Here is a 19,738-nt window from a genome sequence, read left to right as displayed (position 1 = left end):
AGAAGAATCAAAGGAAGAGGAACATCTGAGACAGTGGCAGAGTACAACACAAAGGTATTTTCTCAATTCTCCAAGTACTCCTGAAATTAGGCCTGGATCAATAATTTGACAGAGGACCATAATGAAATCTCTATGGAAGAATCAGAATGTTAGACCTGTGAAGGGTAGTAGAAGTCATTTAATTTAATGGAACTCTTTCACCTGACAATTAAGGAAACCGATGCTTCTGAAGACATTTCCGTGAGCAAGACAATAAAGCACCTCAACCCAGGCTTCACAAAAGTAGAAGTTATTTGTGTACCTGACTGACTTTCACTATTAGTTATCAAGCTCTTTTGGTGCAGGGAATCTGATTTTATTCATTTGCAATTTCAACAAACAAAATGAATAAATGAATGGATGAACGATAAGTAGACACAAAAATCTGGTTAGTATTGTTAGTAGAAACCTTAAATACCGTCTAATCTAGTGTTTTGTTTATAACAAATGAGAAAAGAGTGGCAATTAATGAAGGCCCATAATGAGCAACTAAGTTGTCCAAAGTCACATAACTTGTTAGTGGTGGACGTTAGATGAGACCCCCCCCCCCCCAGAGCTCACAATCCTCTTCATTACAGCACATGACCTCCCTGTGCAAATAACCTCGTTGTCTGTGCTACTTCAATTTTCTATATTTGACCAACTCTCCACGTGGTGGATGGCCCATGGGAAATTAATAAGGGCTACTTTCTGTGGGGATATCCAAAGTTAAAAAGGTTCTGAAACTTTGGGCAGAGATTTTCTTTTCTTAGGTTCCTCACCTATAAAATAATTCTCTGCTCACTTTACATGACTGTGTTACAGGATCAATGAGATAATGTAGTTGAAGGCATTTTGGAATTTAAATACCGCTATCTTTCTCTATCTGTCAAGATCCTGTTCAAACACTATAGCTGTGAAGCCTTTTCTGGTCGAGACAGAAGTACATTTCCCCTTCCCTGACCTCTTATAATACTTTTAATGTTTCTCCTATGGTATTTTTCACATTCTACCCATATAATGTTAGTTATGTAAGTCTCTTATTCCACAGGCTAAAATGAGCCGAAGGCCATTTGAAAAAAATTAATCTCTGTTCTTGACAGTAGTAGTATTCAATATATGCTTTGCAAATAAGTGAGTGAATCAGCAATGTATTAATATTAATCAATAGCTTACTTTATCACAAACAATATAAGTTACAGAATGCCATAGTCTAGTCTATAAGTCTATTTTCAGGAATCATTTAAGCAGTAGTCCCTCTGAAAGGAGATAGAATTTTACAGTGCATTCTTTTCCACAGAATTAAAATCATTTTTTAATCCTAATATTATCACATCATCATTTTTAGGGCAGGTATTACCCACTCTGTTTTACAGATGAAAAGCCCAATACTACTATTAGGTAACTTGGCAGAGAAATAGGAAAAAGTCAGGAATATTACCCAAGTCATTTAACTCTCAGTCCAGTATTCTTTCCATTAGGCAAAGAACATTTCCTGTGGTGTGAAATCTGGCATCAGGACCCAGGAAAATTCCCTTTTCTGTAACTTCTTTTGTACATGCATAGGAGCACATGCTTGTGCGCCAAGATGTTCTTTTGGATATTTCTTGCTCCCAAGATTTCCTGATATATGTCCCTTAATAAAAGCACTAGACTGAATACATATGTACACTGTAACTCCTAAGTGGGTCAAGAGATCATTTTAAATAATAATTTATATTACCTCAGTACTAATTATATCCTTATTGTCAAAATAGTTTCCAGGACAGAAAAAAAAAAACAGAACTTCAAAAAAACAAAATAATGACCAGTGCCATTTAATGAAGCATAACCGGAAAGCTATAAACGTGATAGCGTCATCTCACGGCCTGTTAGGGTAAGACAGGGTTATGCGTAATATCCAAAATACTCCCAATAAAATAAAATCATGCTGGTTTCCCCAGGAGAGACAGCTAATTTCAGAAATATGGGCGTAATACATTTGTTGAATGAATAAATAAAATAGGAGTGACCAAGTGCGATGAGTCAGCCACTCTAAGTAAATGAAGAAAGAATAATTTCCCTGTGGCCAAAGGTGAACTTGAGAACCTGTTTTTGCACGGAAAGTTCACAATATACTGTAAAGGCATATATCCTTGCTACTCCATATCATTTTAAGAACAAATCAGATTCTTACCCAATAACTGGATGTTTGAAGCCAAGCTTCTTGGTGGCCTCTTCTATTTCCTTTTCCAGCCAAGGTTGTGGGCGGATCAAGTACTTGACAAACTGAGACACCCACCACACTGCAGGATCACCATGGACTCGAACAAGTCGATCTGCAAGGTCTTCTGGTACAGCCAGGGGTAAATAGGGAGGACGAGGATGAAGACTGTCTACAATGGGGAGCTCAACCACCTGAACATTTTTGTCTTTTATTTCACCTGAAAAATATGAAAACATGATCACTACCACACTGCACTGCTCATACAACTACCATGTAACAATAACTCACTCTGGGTGCTTTCATCTTCATAGCAACTCTAGAGAAGTATTATAATTTTCACTTTACACAGGAAGTTAAGTAACTTGCCTAAGGTGTTAACACAAAAGTGGCAGAGCCCAAGTTCACATTCAGGTTGGTGTGCATCTCAAGTCCATAGCTATTCTTTTCTATCATAATATGCTACCGAGGCAACACCTCTACCCTAGAGAAGGATGGTATCCAGCACTCAGAGCATCTAATCAGAGAATAACCATATTGCAAGTGGACACAGCTAGCTAGACTATGTTCTGTTTTTTGCAGTTATTATTGTAGTTTTTAATTAGATATAAAGTATCTTCAAAATTTTCAGCTTGTCATTATAGCAAATGGCTCTTGTGATACCTAAAGACTACAAACATCTATATCTTTTTAGGAAAAAAAGTTAGATAAATCTAGTCTATTTTTTTCTTGGCCAAAATAGACCTATTATATTCTCAATTATGATAATAATAGAATCTGGATATTAATTTAAAGTTACAACAGAGATTAGAAAAGTTAGATAATTCTAGTCTATTTTTTTCTTGGCCAAAATAGACCTATTATATTCTCAATTATGATAATAATAGAATCTAGATATTAATTTAAAGTTACAACAGAGATTAGATGTTAATTTTTGCAGATGGTGATTAGTTTCAGAATCCAACTTCTGTATGTCACTAATGTCACTCTTCTATCTATTTTATAATGCAATGAGAAGAATCAAAATGTCATAGCCCCCATCCCTAAAGTTTACATATTAAAGACCATGTAGCAATAACTAGAAGACACAAAGATACCAGGCAGAGAGATTTCACAAATATAAAGTGTACTGAATTAAAATTTCAATAACAGAAAGTATTAACCTGAACATATATCTCAAGTTAAGATGTTGTCATTGTGCATAATGAATGAGAATCATAGCTAATCACTAAACCATTACAGAAAGAATGTACTTGTAGAGATTAAACCTAGAATACATTTAAAATACATTCACCAGAATGAAACACAGTCCTCAAATTCTGTTTTTCTGCATATATGCAAAAAGTTTTAAAATAAATTACATGATCTGGGAATGTAATCATTCAAACCAATTGCATAGTTATGAGAAAGTCAGTAGTATAACTAAGAATTAAAAACTTCTAGCTAATAGTCTCTCTCTGATATGTAAAACTGATTTCAGGATTCTCAGAACAAAGCCCTTGAAACATGATGTTTGTTGCATAAATAAAGGATAATAAAGAAACTTACTACCAGTATGGCAGTTCATCTAGGTTGTCAGTTAAGAAAGAGTTGGGCACCTTTGTCATGAGAGAAATGGTAATTAAGAGTGTGTGGGGAAAGAGTGGGCTGGATTTGCAGTTGAACTCAAATAGTCTCCCTAAGGCCAGAAAAACTGGGGTGTTTTCTCTGATGTGGAGATAAGATAAGTAGTACACGAATTAGAGAAAAAACAGTATGAATGGAGAAAGGCAGTTCATTTTTATAAAAAACAAAAGAGAGAAAGAAAGGAAGACACTAGCTTCTTATATATGACCATAAACAAAACAAAATTAGTAGGGCCACCTTCCTTTTATGATTTTTTCCTAATAAGGTTATTCTAAATGTTCTGTGTGACTAAATTGCACCTAAGTGGAAGTATTCCCCTCTGATTGCCCCAGGTATCACCTTCCTAGATACCCTATTGCCAGCTTTCAGGAAGAAATGAAAACTGTCTATACCTTCAAGACAGAGAACTCAGTTTATTTTTGTTGATTCTTTGTTCATTCATTTATTTGTTCAAATAGTTATTGAACACTACTTTGTGCTAAACACTGTATTAGGCAGAGTATACAGTAATAATTAGTTCTTGACTCCATGATTTCTAGCTCAAAAACCTCACCCAGAACTAGATTGCTTTCAGCAAAATAAATAAATAAATAAATAAATAAATAAATAAATAAATAAAACACCATCACCAAAAACCTACTATCAAAAAGATATCAATCTGCTGCTTAGTATACTATTAAGGGTGTTTATATTTAGAAATAAAAGGCATATATATCAAAGTTTGCTTCCTCAATATGATACATTTCAAAGTGAAAGAAAACAACGTTATGTTAGAAGGTCCTTTCTTTTACTTAGTTTACCACATAACATTTTTTATTCTATTGGAATACACACCCAAAACTATTTAAATCAGGAATAGATCCTAGAGATAATCTTATTCAGTGTTTCCTAAATTTTAGTCATTTTTGTACCACGTTTATAACTTTTACCATATCCATGTATCATCTGTACTATTTAGTGTTTTAAAAATTCACTTTCAACCCTGGCCAGTTTGGCTCAGCGGTTAGAGCGCCGGCCTGTGGTCCAGAGAGACCTGGGTTCGGTTCCTGCTAAGGGCACGTACCTCGGTTGCAGTTTGTCCCCAGCCCTGGTTGGTCGTGCGGGTGGCAACCACTCGATGTGTCCCTTTCACGTCGATCTTTCTTTCTCTCTCTCTCTCTCTCTCTCTCTCTCTCCCTCCCTCCCTCCCTCCCTCCCACTCTATCTGAACAAAAAATGGAAAAATGTCCTCAGGTGAGGATAAAAAAAAATTCACTTTTAAAAAAGTAAATGAATTTATTTTATAGACAGTAACTATAACTTCACTGAAAACAAAACCATGTTATTAAATTCCATATAGATACTATTGCTTATTTAAGGGCTCTAAGCTCAAGCCAGATTTCTATTTAAAAAGACTGATTATTAGTGAGGTTTTAAGGGCTGACAATTGCTTTTCCCCTTATATCTCCTGTAAGTTTAAACCTAAATGAGAAATGAGGAGAGAAATAAAATGGCAATCAAAATGTATCAACTTGATTACCAATAGGATGAATTACAGAATGTGTGTGTGTGTGTGTGTGTGTGTGTGTGTTTAATGGTCTCATGGGTTCCCCAACAGTTCCCACCAAGGTCTAAGCAGAGTGTGTCAACCCAGCCCTACTACACGACAGAGGAGGAGGAACATGTGTTCTAAGAATGGGCCACTCCATGAGAGAAGCCAGACAGGACTGTGCCTCCACTCAAGCACCAGTTGCACAACACATTTCTTTCACTGCAGGTGGAGGGGAAATGAGGTAGACAGAAAGAGCAAACAAGCACTTCTGTGCTTGACCCTTCTAAGGAACGGAATTTATTTCCCCTGGATGAAAACTCTTGAGGGATGAAGGATTTACAGTGCCTACCCCCACCCACCTCCACACCCCACCAAACAATTATCCACTATTAAAGAACTATTCAAGATATCTTGATACCAAATTGAGACTTTGTCTTTGATAATCAAAAAAACTGGAAAAAGTACAACTTTCTCAATGATGTGACTCAATGTTTATGTCCGTGCTTTACCAGGAAACTGCCTGAAATGATCTCCTATGCCACCTAAAATCATCTCTAGTAATCTGGTGTGAGTTTCAGAGTTTGAAAAACAAAGATTTATTTAAAATTCCTCATAAAGACTAAGACAGGTTAAGTGAACTTCTCAAAGATAACACGGCTAATAAACGGGCTAGGATATTTCTAGTGTTAACTTCATTACTTATATTACATTCTGTTTTCTGGAACACACACACACACACACACACACACACACACACACAGTTGTCATAAATCTCATAATATTGTATATATTTTTTAAATCACTGCCCTGGCCAGTTTGGCTCAATAGTTGAAGCATCGGCCTGTAGACCATTGAGTCGCAGGTTCAAGTCTGGTCAAGGGCATATACCTTGGTTGTGGTTTGTCCCCGGTCCTGGTTGGGGTCATGTGGGAGGCAACCAGTTTATATGTCCTTCTCATGTTGCTGTTTCTTTCTCTCTCTCTCCCTCCCTCCCACTCTATCTGAAGATAAATAGAAAAATATCTTCAGGTGAGGATAAAATAAATAAAATCACTTAAGTCTGGCTCCTTTGATTAATCAAGAGTACCCTGTATTCTTTTAATACTTTAGTTTGTATAAAAAAAAAAAAAAAAAAGCCTGGCCAGTGGGGTCAGTGGATTGAGTGTCCTCCCATGGACTGAGAGGTCCTGGTTCAATTCCTGGCCACATGCCCTGGTTTCAGGCTCGATCCCCAGCAGTGGGTGTGCAGGAGGCAGCCAATTGATGTTTCTCTCTCACATCAACATTTCTCTCTCTCTCTCTTCTTCCCTCTCTAAAACATCAGTAAAAACATTTTTTTAAAAAAGTATCGCATCAACCTTCCAGCAAGAGAATGCTTCCTAGGTATAAATCATACATAAGTAAGTCATACACTATTCATTTGTAAAGAATCAGTGTAAAGCCTGAGCATTACACAAGTCACTGCCCAGGTTAAACTGGAATTGCTCTGATCACTATTAATTATTTTAGGGACTCATTTTCAAAACTACCTCCTCTTGTTGAGAATCCTGTTTCATAAGGGGATTTTTCTTTGCTAAGAGCAGGTAAGACTCAAAAGGCTTGTTAGTCCACAAACAGCTCTCTTCCAGGGGCACAGACAGCTCTTGGGAAGGAAAGACTGCCACAGCTGCATGCAAGTACCTCTACAGAAGCTCTCTTCCCTACTGGTCAATTCATAACAGCCCCATTTAAAAGCATTACTCTGTCATCATTCCATGTGACATAAGACAGAGATACTAGCTCTAGAGCTGGTCAACTAGAGTTATTACTCTTCAGTAGACTCAATAGAAAGGGCTTGAGAGGCTTAACACCCACCATGAATGCATAAGTTCTGCTATAACAAAAAATGTTTCAAGGGTAGAAAAGATTTTGGCTCCCAGTCCAAGAGATTTCTTCTGCATTTACTGTCTTGTTCCTTCAGTTCCTAAGCAACTGTCATCACTATGATTTGTGAGAGAAGCAGAACTCAGGAGGAGGAACTCTCCTGAAGACAGAACTCATAGAGCTCAGAATGGTAAAGGCAAAGAGGTTTGGAATACGGTTGTCAGCTCAAAAAAATCCAATAAGACATTACTACCTAGATTTAAATTTCCCTTGGGGGGTATTATTAGTAACTTTTTGGAGGTTATGAAAACAGAAAAGCTGTTTGCTTTCTGAACTCCAGCCTTAAAGAGGTTTCCCTCAATTCCCCATAGGTCTAGACTTCCCCCAAATAGGAGAGGGATAGAATAAAGTTTTAATTCCCTCCCTAAGGGTTGCCTTGAATGGTTATAGTTGCTAGGTGCCATCACATCCAACAGCCGTCCAAGGACTATGCCAATTGCTGAGACTCATGGCCCCATTTGAGGCTGGAGCAGGGAGGGAGAGCAAACAAATGCTTATCCACGTAATACCTTAACTGTAGTGCATAATGATTAAGAATATGGGCTTTAGCCTAGACAGTATGGCTCAGTGGATTGAGTGTCATCCCATGGACTGAGAGATACCAGTTTGATTTCCAGTCAGGGTACATGCCTGGGTTGTGGGTTCGATCCCTGGTAGGGGGTATGCAGGAGGCAGCTCTCACATTGATGTTTCTATCTCTCCCTTTCGCTCTAAAAAAAACAATAAAGACATAAAAAAAAGAGTTTGGGCTATGGAATCACAAAAACTGCTGTTCAAATCCTCTCTCTTTCACTAACAGTTGTATGACCTTGAATAAGTTATAATTAACTTCACCCCAGTTTCTTCATTTGGAAACAGCATTGATATTAGCACTTTATTTATCTGCATATTGGGATTAATAAAAGTATATTACTCATCAAGTCATTTTTTTAAAAGAAATTTTTTCTTTGTTGATTTTAAGAGAGAGGGTAAGGGAGAAGGGGAGAGAGAGAGAATCATCGATGAGAGAGAACATCGACTGGCTACCTCCTGCATACACTGGGGACCTGGCCCACAACCTGGGCATGTGCCTTGACCAGGAATCAAACCAGCAAACTCTTGGTGCAAGGGTCGACACTCAACCAGTGAGCCACACTGACTGGGCCTCATCGAGTGATTTTAAGGTTGAGATACTGCATGAAGAAAGATGAGCAAGAAGCCTGATGCATAATAATTCTAAAAAAAAGGTCAATTCTTTATCCTGGGATTAATTCTGCTGCATAATTCTTAAGATGCTGGCTATGGCTTGGTCCAGGAAGAAATTATTTGCCAAAATATCATATTCTCTGAAAAATATATAAAAGTGCCCCATTTCAGTGAGTCAAAGATATACCCACATGTTAGATATAAGGAGATGTAAGATATACACCCAAGGTAAATCATATTCACACTGTTTATGATAGGCAATAGAACAATGAGCAGCTTTTACTTTTTCAAAGTAATCAACAAGTACTCAAACTGAAGAGCAGTGGCTCTGAGCTCTCTGAAAGTTCTGATAGAATTATCATCACTAACTGGACTTGACCAAAAATATTCTGTTCTATACTGAAAACATAGAATAGCCGTAAGCTGTCTAAACTAGTAATACTTCCTGCTCATATTATGGCAAGGAAATTTGTATCCTTAAATTATACACACAAAGACTACCTGGACTTCTGGGATTTATGTTTTCTTTAACTCTGTGAGGCCAAATATGGCTCTAATTAAATTCTTACTAAACTCTCTGAGACTTGTTAGAGGAGACAAAAGTAAAAGGAAAATCAAGCCTGAACACTAATTAGCTGTCATGAGACCTCTAGGGGCATGGAGGAGCTTGGTAGATTTTACCTGGACACAAATGATATCATTAAAAAAATATATCACATAAATGTGTGAGGTTTGTTATTTGGGATTTAACATGGTGATGTTAATATTTATATCCTCATTTAATGACTGATCTCTGTTCTCATTTAAAATATGGAGGAAAGATAGACTATTAAAACGTGAACATCTGGTAGACTTTCCTTTTCTTTTTCAACCATTGTGGCTGATAGAGATTTCTTCTTGAACCTGAATGAGCAACTGTAGCCTGCCATATGAATTCCATCAGCGCTCTACTTAAGCAACAACTCAAAAGACTATTATTACTGCCAGTTTGAAGACTTCAACTGACTGAGTGAAAAGTTCTAAATTAAATCATATGAAACAGTGCAGCGTTAGCAACATTCTTAAGAATTAGCATATCATGCTATGGGAATGATTGTGCAGCATTCTTATGAGGTGCTTGCTGCTTTTACTGGAAAGAGAAATGCCTTGCAAAGGCAACCAGACTCATGGTTCACTGATCTCAATGAGATTCTGACTGACTGGACTCTGGAAAGGGGACTAAGAGAATGGCTAATGGAAAATAGGTGGTATCTTAGTGAGTTATACAGACCAGGACGAGGCAGGCAGGACAGGTCAAAAGAAAAAAGACCAAAGAGATTTGTTTGCTTCACTCCACTAAACAGAAGGCTCTGCAATAATTCTTAATGTTTCTGAAACAAATTTAGTTATTTAACTTTCATATACATATATATTACTTTGCCAAAAGGTTTCATACGGTCCTCAGACAGCTTGCTCATAAAGAGGATACTACCAGCAGTTTCTTTGATGATTCAGATTGCGTAGGCCCTAGGCTTGGGGTTTGGGGGAAGTTTTTATGTTTGTGTTTTAATAATTTAGTATTTTCTTCTACTTAGAACCTCCTTCTAACCCAAAGGATCTTCAAGAATCCTAGAACAGCTCTTACTGGTAAGCAACAAGAGAAAAGAGAACTGGAAAGAAAGATATGGCTAAATTTCATCAAATTTACTAAAGAGCCAAACCCCAACCTCTCTTCCCCACCCTCACGATAAATCACAATCCCACTTTCAGATTCCTCTTATTCCTTCATCACATGTCATGTCTCCTTGAAAGAAAGAGCCAGAAGGAAGGACCTCATGCAGTAATGGCCATTTATTCCTTGCGAGTCCCTGAAAGACGTGACCGATAAGCAGGTGCCATCAGGATCTCACGAGGAAGAGCTGTCACGTGGCATATGCTGCTCCCCTTTTGCTTTGGGGGAATTTTATAGCTGCTGTTGTGATTAGCACATAGCTGGAGAGTCAGGAATGCAGTGTTTCATGTTGGATTTACAGCTACTTATAATTTCTCTGCTAAGTTATCCAATTATATTAAATCAGGAAGGCCTAATTTGGGTTTCCTGCTGATAGGATAAAGGTCAATCCTAATACCTTAAGATATAATAATTATAACTAGAAATTCTGGCTATACCATCAGAGAAAAATAATAAAAATACAGAGCTGTGCTGGAAAAAGGAAATAATAACAAAACAGTTAAAACTCTTGTAGGATTTGAGGAGAAAAGACAACTTAATCAAGTGTAGCCCCTTGCTACAGCGCTACACAAACAACATGCTGATGAAACAGATAAGCATCTTGGCACTAAAACAGGGACTGGAGCAGCAGATCTCCCTCATGCTATATGCTAGACCAATCCATACAGTACCAGCAGCTCCAGGGGTCATCCTGCCACCAGTCCCACCTTTAACTCTTCCTGCCATCTCGACTGCAGACCATCTTGGTTCCCAGCTGCCTCCTCTTCCACCACAGAAGAAGATGAGGGCTGGGGTACGGCTTCATGTGCCAAGCCTCAGCTCCTACTGCCACAGCTGCCACCAATCTGCTATAAGTCACCGGTCCCTCCCTTTCTCTTCTGTGTTGTTACATAACTAGAAAGAGAGCTAAGACTTTGCAATCTAAAACCTTGATGGCATAGCTAAGATAAATACTGTAAGGACATTACTAAAAAAATGGCTCTCTTTCACCCTTTCTTGTTTAACTGGGGGAAGAACAAGGGATATCCATTAACGAAGAAAAAGAATTTGGAGGAAAAGACATGAAACCTTAACTAACAGCATGGCAAAGAGAGGAAGGGGAAAGATAAATGTAGTAAATAGGGCAAGGAGATGTCTGAGATGACAAGAAGTAGTCTTTTGCTTGTTAGTGCTTAAAATATAAAATACATTGTATAGATTCGATACTTTACACTATGGTTCCCATGAGCTTTTAAATGTATGCTTAAAATAGAGAAACACCACCCTAACCTTCTTTAGAAACTTGACTAAAATTTGCAAAAAATAACATCACTACCTTGCCAAGAAGATTATCTACTGTTTCTCATCATATATAACATATTTTTAGACAGTTATCTATCAACAAGCCACAGATTCCTAACTGGTAGATCTCCAAATAAGAAGCCATCATTTTATGATAATCCTATCTTCATCCCAAATATTAAAAATCAGAGTCTGTTCTTTCCATGTATTTTACTCCTTTCTCAATGACCCATGCTATAAGTTTCTGCAGCCTGGCCAGTGTGGCTCAGTGGTTGAGCATCAACCCATGCACCAAGAGGTCGCTGGTTGGATTCCTGGTCGGGGCACATGCCCAGGTTGTGGTTCAAATCCCCAGTGGGGGGTATGCAGGAGACGGCCAACAGATGTTCTCTCTCATCGATGTTTCTAACTCTCTCCCTCTCCCTTCTTCTCTCTCTAAAATCAATAAAAAAATATTTAAAAAATAACAATAAATAAATAAAATAGTTCCTGCATCCACCCCCTCCTAGTTCCACCTCCCTATCAGCAACTTTAAAAATTGACGTTTATTGAACACCAACTACACGCCAGGTACTCCATTAAACATTTTCCATACACTATTCCAATTAACACACAAAGTCTTGATGAAGTGAGTGTCCTCTTATTCCCATTTTACAGATGAAGTTAAGTAACCTTTACAAGGTCTCCCAGCTAACAGTCAGAAACAGGAGTTGAACCCAGACATTCTGATTCCAGTTTGAATTCTTACTCCATCCTTACTCTATTACCTTAAAGCTTCAGAAGAAGCTAAGGTCCAGAGCTATCTACATTATACACTAGATCTAGGAATTCAATATTAAGTAAAAGACATAAACTTCAAATATTGATAATAGGTGCCCACATAAACCAATTAGTAGATATGAATTGTAGCTTAACAAAACAATTTTATTCACTGTCATTTTGTTTGCACTAGAACCCCTGAAGAAACAAAAATAATAGCTCAAGACAGCTTATCCCAAATTTAAATTATTTGTATGAAACAATTCAGGTGCTTTTGGTCAACTTAAAGCTCATGGTTAAGAGTTAATCATACCTTCACAACTTGATTATAAAGAGAGAATGAGAATTAGCCAACTTATGACAGTCTTACTTCCTAATTACTATATAATAATCTTTTCATGAAGGAGAAATAGCTTCCTTCAGAACAAAGAATCTAGAAGCAAAGCTATCATAAACAGATTTACTAAACTTATAATCACTCTCCCTATTATCTATTTATATATTTATTTTCAACTATTAAACATTAAAGCAAAAATATTTTGTGATCTAAAATACTTCTACCCTTAAAAAGTATTTCCTCCTTTAATTTGTTTAGTGGTATATTTAGAAATAAATAAAAATAAACAAATTTCAATTTCCTCATAAATACCTTATAAATTAAAGTACTCCTGATGGATGATATGATCCAAAATTCAGAATATAATTAACTGATGATATACAAAATGGATCACACAATAAATACAAATATTTTATATTCTCCAAAATAAATTTCTGCCTTGATTATTATAATAATTAACTTTATTCATGCCAGTGGGGTTTTTTATTTATTTATTTATTTATGGGTTTTTGTTTTTAATTTAATTTTCCCATCACCATGCTAAGTGAAATAAGCAGTCAGAGAAAGACAAATGCCATATGATTTCACTCATATGTGGAATCTGACGAACAAAATAAACTAACAAACAAAATAGAAACAGACTCACAGATAGAGAACAGACTGACAGCTGTCAGAAGGGAGAAGGGTTGCAGGGCTGGGTAAAAAAGATGAAGGGATTAAGCAAACAAAAACCAAAACCTCAGACACAGACAACAGTATGGTGATCACCAGAGGGAAAGGTGGGTGGAGGGAGTTAGAACATGGAAACGGGGAATAAATGGTGATGGAAGGAGACTTGACTTGGGGTAGTGAACACACAATACAATATATGGATGATGTATTATAGAATTATACACCTGAAATCTACATAATTTTATTAACCAATATCACCACAATAAAATAAATAAATAAATAAATAATATCAGAGGTGATACCAAGTAATTAAGTTAATTCAAGATTAAGTAATTAAGATTACTAAGTTGAACATACATGAATGGGGACAATCACAATTGTGTTTATATCTGAATAAATTTATGCAATTCAACTATATCTCAAGAATAAAGAGAGCCCTGGCCGGTTTGGCTCAGCGGTTAGAGCGTCGGCCTGCGGTCCGGAGAGACCCGGGTTCGGTTCCCGCTAAGGGCATGTACCTCGGTTGCAGTTTGTCCCCGGCCCTGGTTGGTCGTGCGGGTGGCAGTCACTCGATGTGTCCCTTTCACGTCGATGTTTCTCTCTCTCTCTCTTCCTCTCTCACCCTCCCACTCTATCTGAACAAAAAATGGAAAAATGTCCTCGGGTGAGGATAAAAAAAAAAAAAAAGAAAAAGAATAAAGAGAAATAATATTATTTAAGAGGCGGAGATCTTCCAAATGACAATAGGATGATTCTCTTCTATCTAAAAAAATAAGAGCAGAAAGGGGATATGTTCAAAGCCTGTAAAATCGTGAAAGATTCAGAAGAGGTGTCTAAGAATGTGTTTACCAAATCTTAGAATTAGGGACCTTTCATTGGTGCTTGAAAGAAATAGTTTAAGAAAAAAATAAAGTCTAACTTTACACAATAGGTAGAATTCTTACAGAATTCATTATTCCAAGCAAAGATAAAAGCCAGAAATAATAAGTTTGGGGAAAAACACAAATGTTTAGATCTTAACATCAAGAATGGTATCTGTAGCTCCCATAAAATGTCACTAACAACTACTGTTAAATCGGAGAACTGAACTAAATGAATCAGTGATATGACCCAAAATGCCCTTCTTGGGCTCCAGTGCTCAGAAGACTGTGTTACATTTTGGCTCTAAAGGCTTTTTCTTTGTGTACCAACAAACTATTATTTCTTTTCCTTGCAGTACGGAGGTAAGAAGTAGATAGACCATAAAAACAAGACAAGGATAAAAGAAGGAAAAACAATATTACTTATGCCTGCTGATACTGCTCACTTGGTTAGAGAAGAATATAAAACTCATAAACTAAAGGATAATGGAGTTCTGAAGCTAGTACTGCATAGTTAATTTTGTTAGAACAAAACTTGTACACAACTATTTCCTCTCAACCATGTCAAACAACCAAAAAATATTTATTGAGAACTATTTTTAGTCAAGGTTGCAAGGAATAGACACCTAGTCAAATTAATTCAAATGAAAAGATTACTGAAAGAATACAAGAGAATTGCCACAAAACAAGCAGGAAGTAGAACTGTATCTTGTAGCAAACAGAAAACCTGTAATTCTTACTGTCTGTGGCCACATGGTCCATGTGGGTCAGCTACACTTCCTTTCCCTTCCCTTCTGATTCTCTCCTGTTCAGGGCCCATCTTGGAGCTTTCGCCTTCAGTCTACTTAGTCTCACCCTCATAGAAGCTAGAGTGTCTGTCTTGTAATAATACTAACATTTACTGAGCCTAAGTGCTGAGTACTGTGGTAAATGCTTGCATATGTCATTTCTTTTCATTATCAAAATGACCCTACAGGGCAAGTACACTTATGGATAACCAATGAAGGAGTTAGAATCCAGATCCATTTGACTCTGGAGGTGGAGCGCTCAACAACAAGATTACATTACATCTCAATAGGGAATCTTAATGACACAGCCCAGCCCAAAGGATCAGTTTCCCAGGGTCAGGTAATCATTTTGACCTCTAAGTTGTGTGTGTGCGCGTGTGCGTGTGCGTGTGCGTGTGTGTGTGTGTGTGAGAGAGAGAGAGAGAGAGAGACAGAGAGACAGAGAGGCAGAGAGAGGGGGGCAGAGAAGGGGAGGTATGGTTACATGATATACAGAAGACAGCAAGGGCTGTATTCCCCAAAGAGATGCTATTGGATGCTGTGGGGTGTTAATAACTAGTATATAGCAAAAGTTTGGCTTTCAGAATTTTAAAATTTTAGGATTTCAACTCTCAGAACACAGGGTAATTTTAAGATCATCTCTCTCTCTCTCTCTCTCTCTCTCTCTCTCTCATTGCATTTACCAAGCTGTATTATAATTATGCTTTTGTTTATATCTGTCTCCTCTATAAGTCTGAAATGAGGATATAAACATTAACCTATTCTTCCTGTTGCCTCTACAAGTACAACTATCCCAAGCACATAGAAAGCACAAAATAAGTGTTTAACTGAAAGGATGAATTTAATATATAAAGTACTGTAATGAACATGGATGCCACAGTCTTCTCTAGGAAATAATCACTTAGTCAGTAGGTGAGCCCACCATTCAACATTACAATCACAATGTTATAGGTACATTTTGAGATTTGAGACTATCACCAGTTTTACTGCTTTAAGATACAAAATATGAATAGAGGTGTTATATAAATACAGCTTAGCAAGTAATAATACATAATTTTCCAGGTATGTGTTATCTAAGAAACTGGAAAAGTTCTTAAATAAAGGCAGTGCCTGAGTAATATACTACTCAGAAAGAAGATAATATTCTTGCCTCTGTTGTTTTGTTATGATTTCACTGTACACCTTTCCAGGGAGCTTCTGAATCTAGTTCCTGGGCCTTAAAAATTATATTTGAGAGTTACAATCACTATAGAATCTATTTTAATTATTAAATATCACAATTTATAGTTAAGTTTTACATAATGAAGTAAGCCTGATGAAACTGAATAATGCCAAGCATGTTTTATTGCTAGAACAAAGTCTGTCTCTTCTTTCAGAATTTTGTTTGTTTCACATTATACGTTAACTTGAAATAGATAATAAAATGACTTTATAAAACTCTAACAGAATATCTGTGTTCATAACATAAAATACAAAAAAAAGCTATTTAAAACTAACATTTTCATATCTCTTGTTACTGCTGTCTGTGATCATTACTATCACTATAATAAAACATATTGTACTTTTTTTCATTTTCAGAGAATTTGCACATATTAGTTCAGTGTATTTGCAACAGAGCTCTCTGTTCTCCTTAAGACTTGCCTTCGAGGAAAAGTATTTTACCAGAGCCCGACCTACAAAGAAGTTTTATCAAGGCCTAACCAACCTGGGGGAAAGAATACACTCATCTCACGTTCACTAAAAGACAGACCTAATCACAGGACTAAGGAATACTTCCCTTCCCCCATACTACACCATATCAATAGGGCTACTGAGTAGTAACATAGGATTATAGGTAAAGAAACTATATAAGGAGTCTGCAAGAAAACCTAAAAACAACAAGACAGTCAAAAAGATACTAGAGGAGTCTGGCTGGTGTGGCTCAGTGATTGAGCATCGACCCATGCACCAAGAGGTTGCCGGTTCGATTCCCAGTCAGGACACATGCCTGGGTTGTGGGCCCAATCCCCAGTGGGGAGCATGCAGGAGGTGGCCAATCGATGTTCTCGCTCATAGATGTTTCTATCTCTCTCTCCCTCTCCCTTCCTCTCTCTAAAAATCAGTAAAGGAGGGAAAAAAAGACACTAGAGGAAAATTTAGCATCTGATACCATGGCTATAGCTAACAGTTAACACAGCCTACCTCCTAGCCAGATAAACATAAAACCTGACACTAAAGGCCTATGTATTTCAGTTTCTTGTTAGCAGATATAGCAAGTCAAGTTTTCAACAAAAAATTATAAAATTTTCTAAATGACAAAAAATATACACTGAAGGGACAAAACAACCATCAGATCCAGATGCATATATGGCAGAGATTTTGGAATTATCAGACTGGGAATTTAAAACAAATATGATTAATATGCTAAGGACTCTAGTGAAAAAAGTAGACAATATGCAAGAAAAGATAAGCAATGTACGTAAAGAGATGGAAACTCTATGAAAGAATCAAAAGTAAATACTAGAAATAAAAAACACTGTAACAAATGACAAATGCCTTTGATAAACCCATAAGTACAGTGAACATGACCATGGAAAGAATCAGTATCAAAGTATCTGCTAAAGGATTTATATTCAAAATATAAAAAGATCTCTTAAAACTCAACAGTAAAAAAACAAACAACCCTATTATAACATGGGCAAAAGATGAATCGACAACTCACCAAAGACATACAGATGGTGAATAAGCATAATGATCAACATTATAGATCATTAGTACATTGCAACTCAAACCAAGATACCACCACATGCTTCTTAGAATGGCTACAATCTAAAACAGTGAGTGACAACACCAAATACTGGGAAGGAAATGGAGCAACAGGAACTCGCATTGACTGTTGATGTGAATGCGAATGGTACAGCTATTGTTATGAACTGAATGTGTCCTCCCAAAATTCTTGTGTGGAGCCCTAATCCCCCATGTGATGATATCAAGAGGAGGGGCCTTTGAGACTTAATTAGGTTTAGTTGAGGTCATGAGGGTGGAGCCCCTATGATGAAAATAGTGCCCTTATAAGAATGGGAAAAGACACCCTATCTAGTGAGGATACAGCAAGAAGGCATTCATCCGCAAGCCAGGAAAGGGCAGTCAACACGAACCGAACTTGCTGGCACTCTGATTTTGAACTTCTAGCCTCCAGAACTGTGAAAAATAATGTTGATTAAGCCATTCAGTCTAAGGTATTTTGTTATGGCAGCCCAAGCTGACTACAACAGCCACTTTGGAAGACAGTTTGACAGTTTCTTACACAGCTAAACAAAGTCTTACCACACAACCTAGCAATCCCACTCTAAAGGATTTACCCAAATGAGTTGAAAACATATGCCCAGTAGAAACCTGTACATAAATGTTTAGACCAGCTTTATTCATAATTGCTAAAAACTGGAAGCAACCAAGATGTCTTTCAATAGCAGAATGGATAAACAAACTGTGATACATCATATAGTTCAATATTATCCAGAAATTTAAAAAAAAAAGAGCACAGAACTGTTTTTTTAAAAAGCAGTCAGTCATAAAAGACTTCATAATGTATGATTTGAACTTATGATATGCTGGAAAATGCAAAATTATGGAGAAAGAAGAAAAGATGAGTGATTGCCAGAGGTTGGGGGTAGGAGGAGAGGTTAATAGGGGTGAACACAAGGCATTTAGTGCTGTGAAACTATTCTGTATGATTATGTAATGGTGGACATTATGCATATGGCAAAACCCTTAAGACTATATAACACAAAGACTGAACCCAAAGTATAAACTATGGACTTCAGTTAATAATGGTGTATCAATATCAGTTCATTAATTGTAACAAATGTTCCATACCAATGCTAATGTTAAAAATAGGGGAACTGGGCCATGGAGGAGGAGGAGCAGAGGAAGAAGAGGAGGGAGAATGTGGGAACACTGTACTTTTTCTTTTTGTAACTTTTTATTTATTGATTTTGACAGAGAGAGAGAGAAATCAATTTGTTGTTCCACTTACTTATGCATTGATTGGTTGATTCTTGTATGTACCCTAACCAGGGATCAAACCCACAACCTTGACCTATGGGGACAACACTCTAACCAACTGAGCTACCCAGCCAGGGCGTAACGTATTTTCTAATAAATTTTTCTGTAAACCTGAAACTCCTCTAAGAAACAAAGTATATTAATTTAAAAAATACCTAATTCAAAAAGACTTAAAGAATATGCATACACACATATATTTAAGGTATTTTTATTTATTTATTTATTTATTTATTTATTTATTTATTTATTATATTTTCTACACTTTCTGGTTTTTTCAGCAATAGGTGTTCATTGCTTTATAATTTTTTTAAAATTACTTAAAAATAATTATGCCAAATACAATGAATAGATTTGGCATTAATAGAATGACAATATGATCTAACTGAAATTAATTCTGGAAAATTGTAATCTCCAACACTGTAATCCAGTTAACACAATCTCTAATCCTTCTTTTTCTTCTCATATATTAATTAAAAATCATGCTACCTACCCTCCAGGGTTGTTTTCTAGAAACATTTTTTTTAAAGATACCACAGAAACTGTTTAAAAGTATTAATGAAGGGAAAAGATAAGATGTTTCCTTTGACTGAAGAGAGAGGTAGGCCTAGAAAGGGTTCCAATGAAACCTCTAACCAACAAAGGCTAAACTGATCACAAATCAGAAACACAAAGAGAGTTTTCTATTAAATCAAAGGCTTGTTCAGTCCAACTGTAAGACTATTTGGAGAAACAGCTTCAATTCAATGAAGTATGAGTCACAGGTTACCTGATACCTCTCTCCCCTGGGAAGAAATTTGTTT

The 19,738-nt window shown here is 36.7% G+C and overlaps 1 protein-coding gene across 15 annotated transcripts in view; it reads right to left on the bottom strand.

Annotated features, from left to right (window-relative positions):
* FUT8 (fucosyltransferase 8) overlaps window positions 1-19,738 on the bottom strand; it is a 232,076-nt gene that overhangs the window by 13,052 nt on the left and 199,286 nt on the right. For all 15 annotated transcript variants that reach the window (XM_036277553.1, XM_036277619.1, XM_036277527.1 and 12 more), the window contains one exon: window positions 2,195-2,441. In XM_036277553.1, coding sequence (XP_036133446.1) covers window positions 2,195-2,441 — 247 coding nt within the window. The remainder of the gene's footprint in view (window positions 1-2,194; window positions 2,442-19,738) is intronic.

The sequence above is a fragment of the Molossus molossus genome, unplaced genomic scaffold (assembly GCF_014108415.1).
Source record: "Molossus molossus isolate mMolMol1 unplaced genomic scaffold, mMolMol1.p scaffold_m16_p_1, whole genome shotgun sequence".
NCBI classification, from domain to species: Eukaryota; Metazoa; Chordata; class Mammalia; order Chiroptera; family Molossidae; genus Molossus; species Molossus molossus.
Note: the sequence above shows the minus strand (reverse complement) of the source record. Positions and strands in the feature narration are given on the sequence as shown.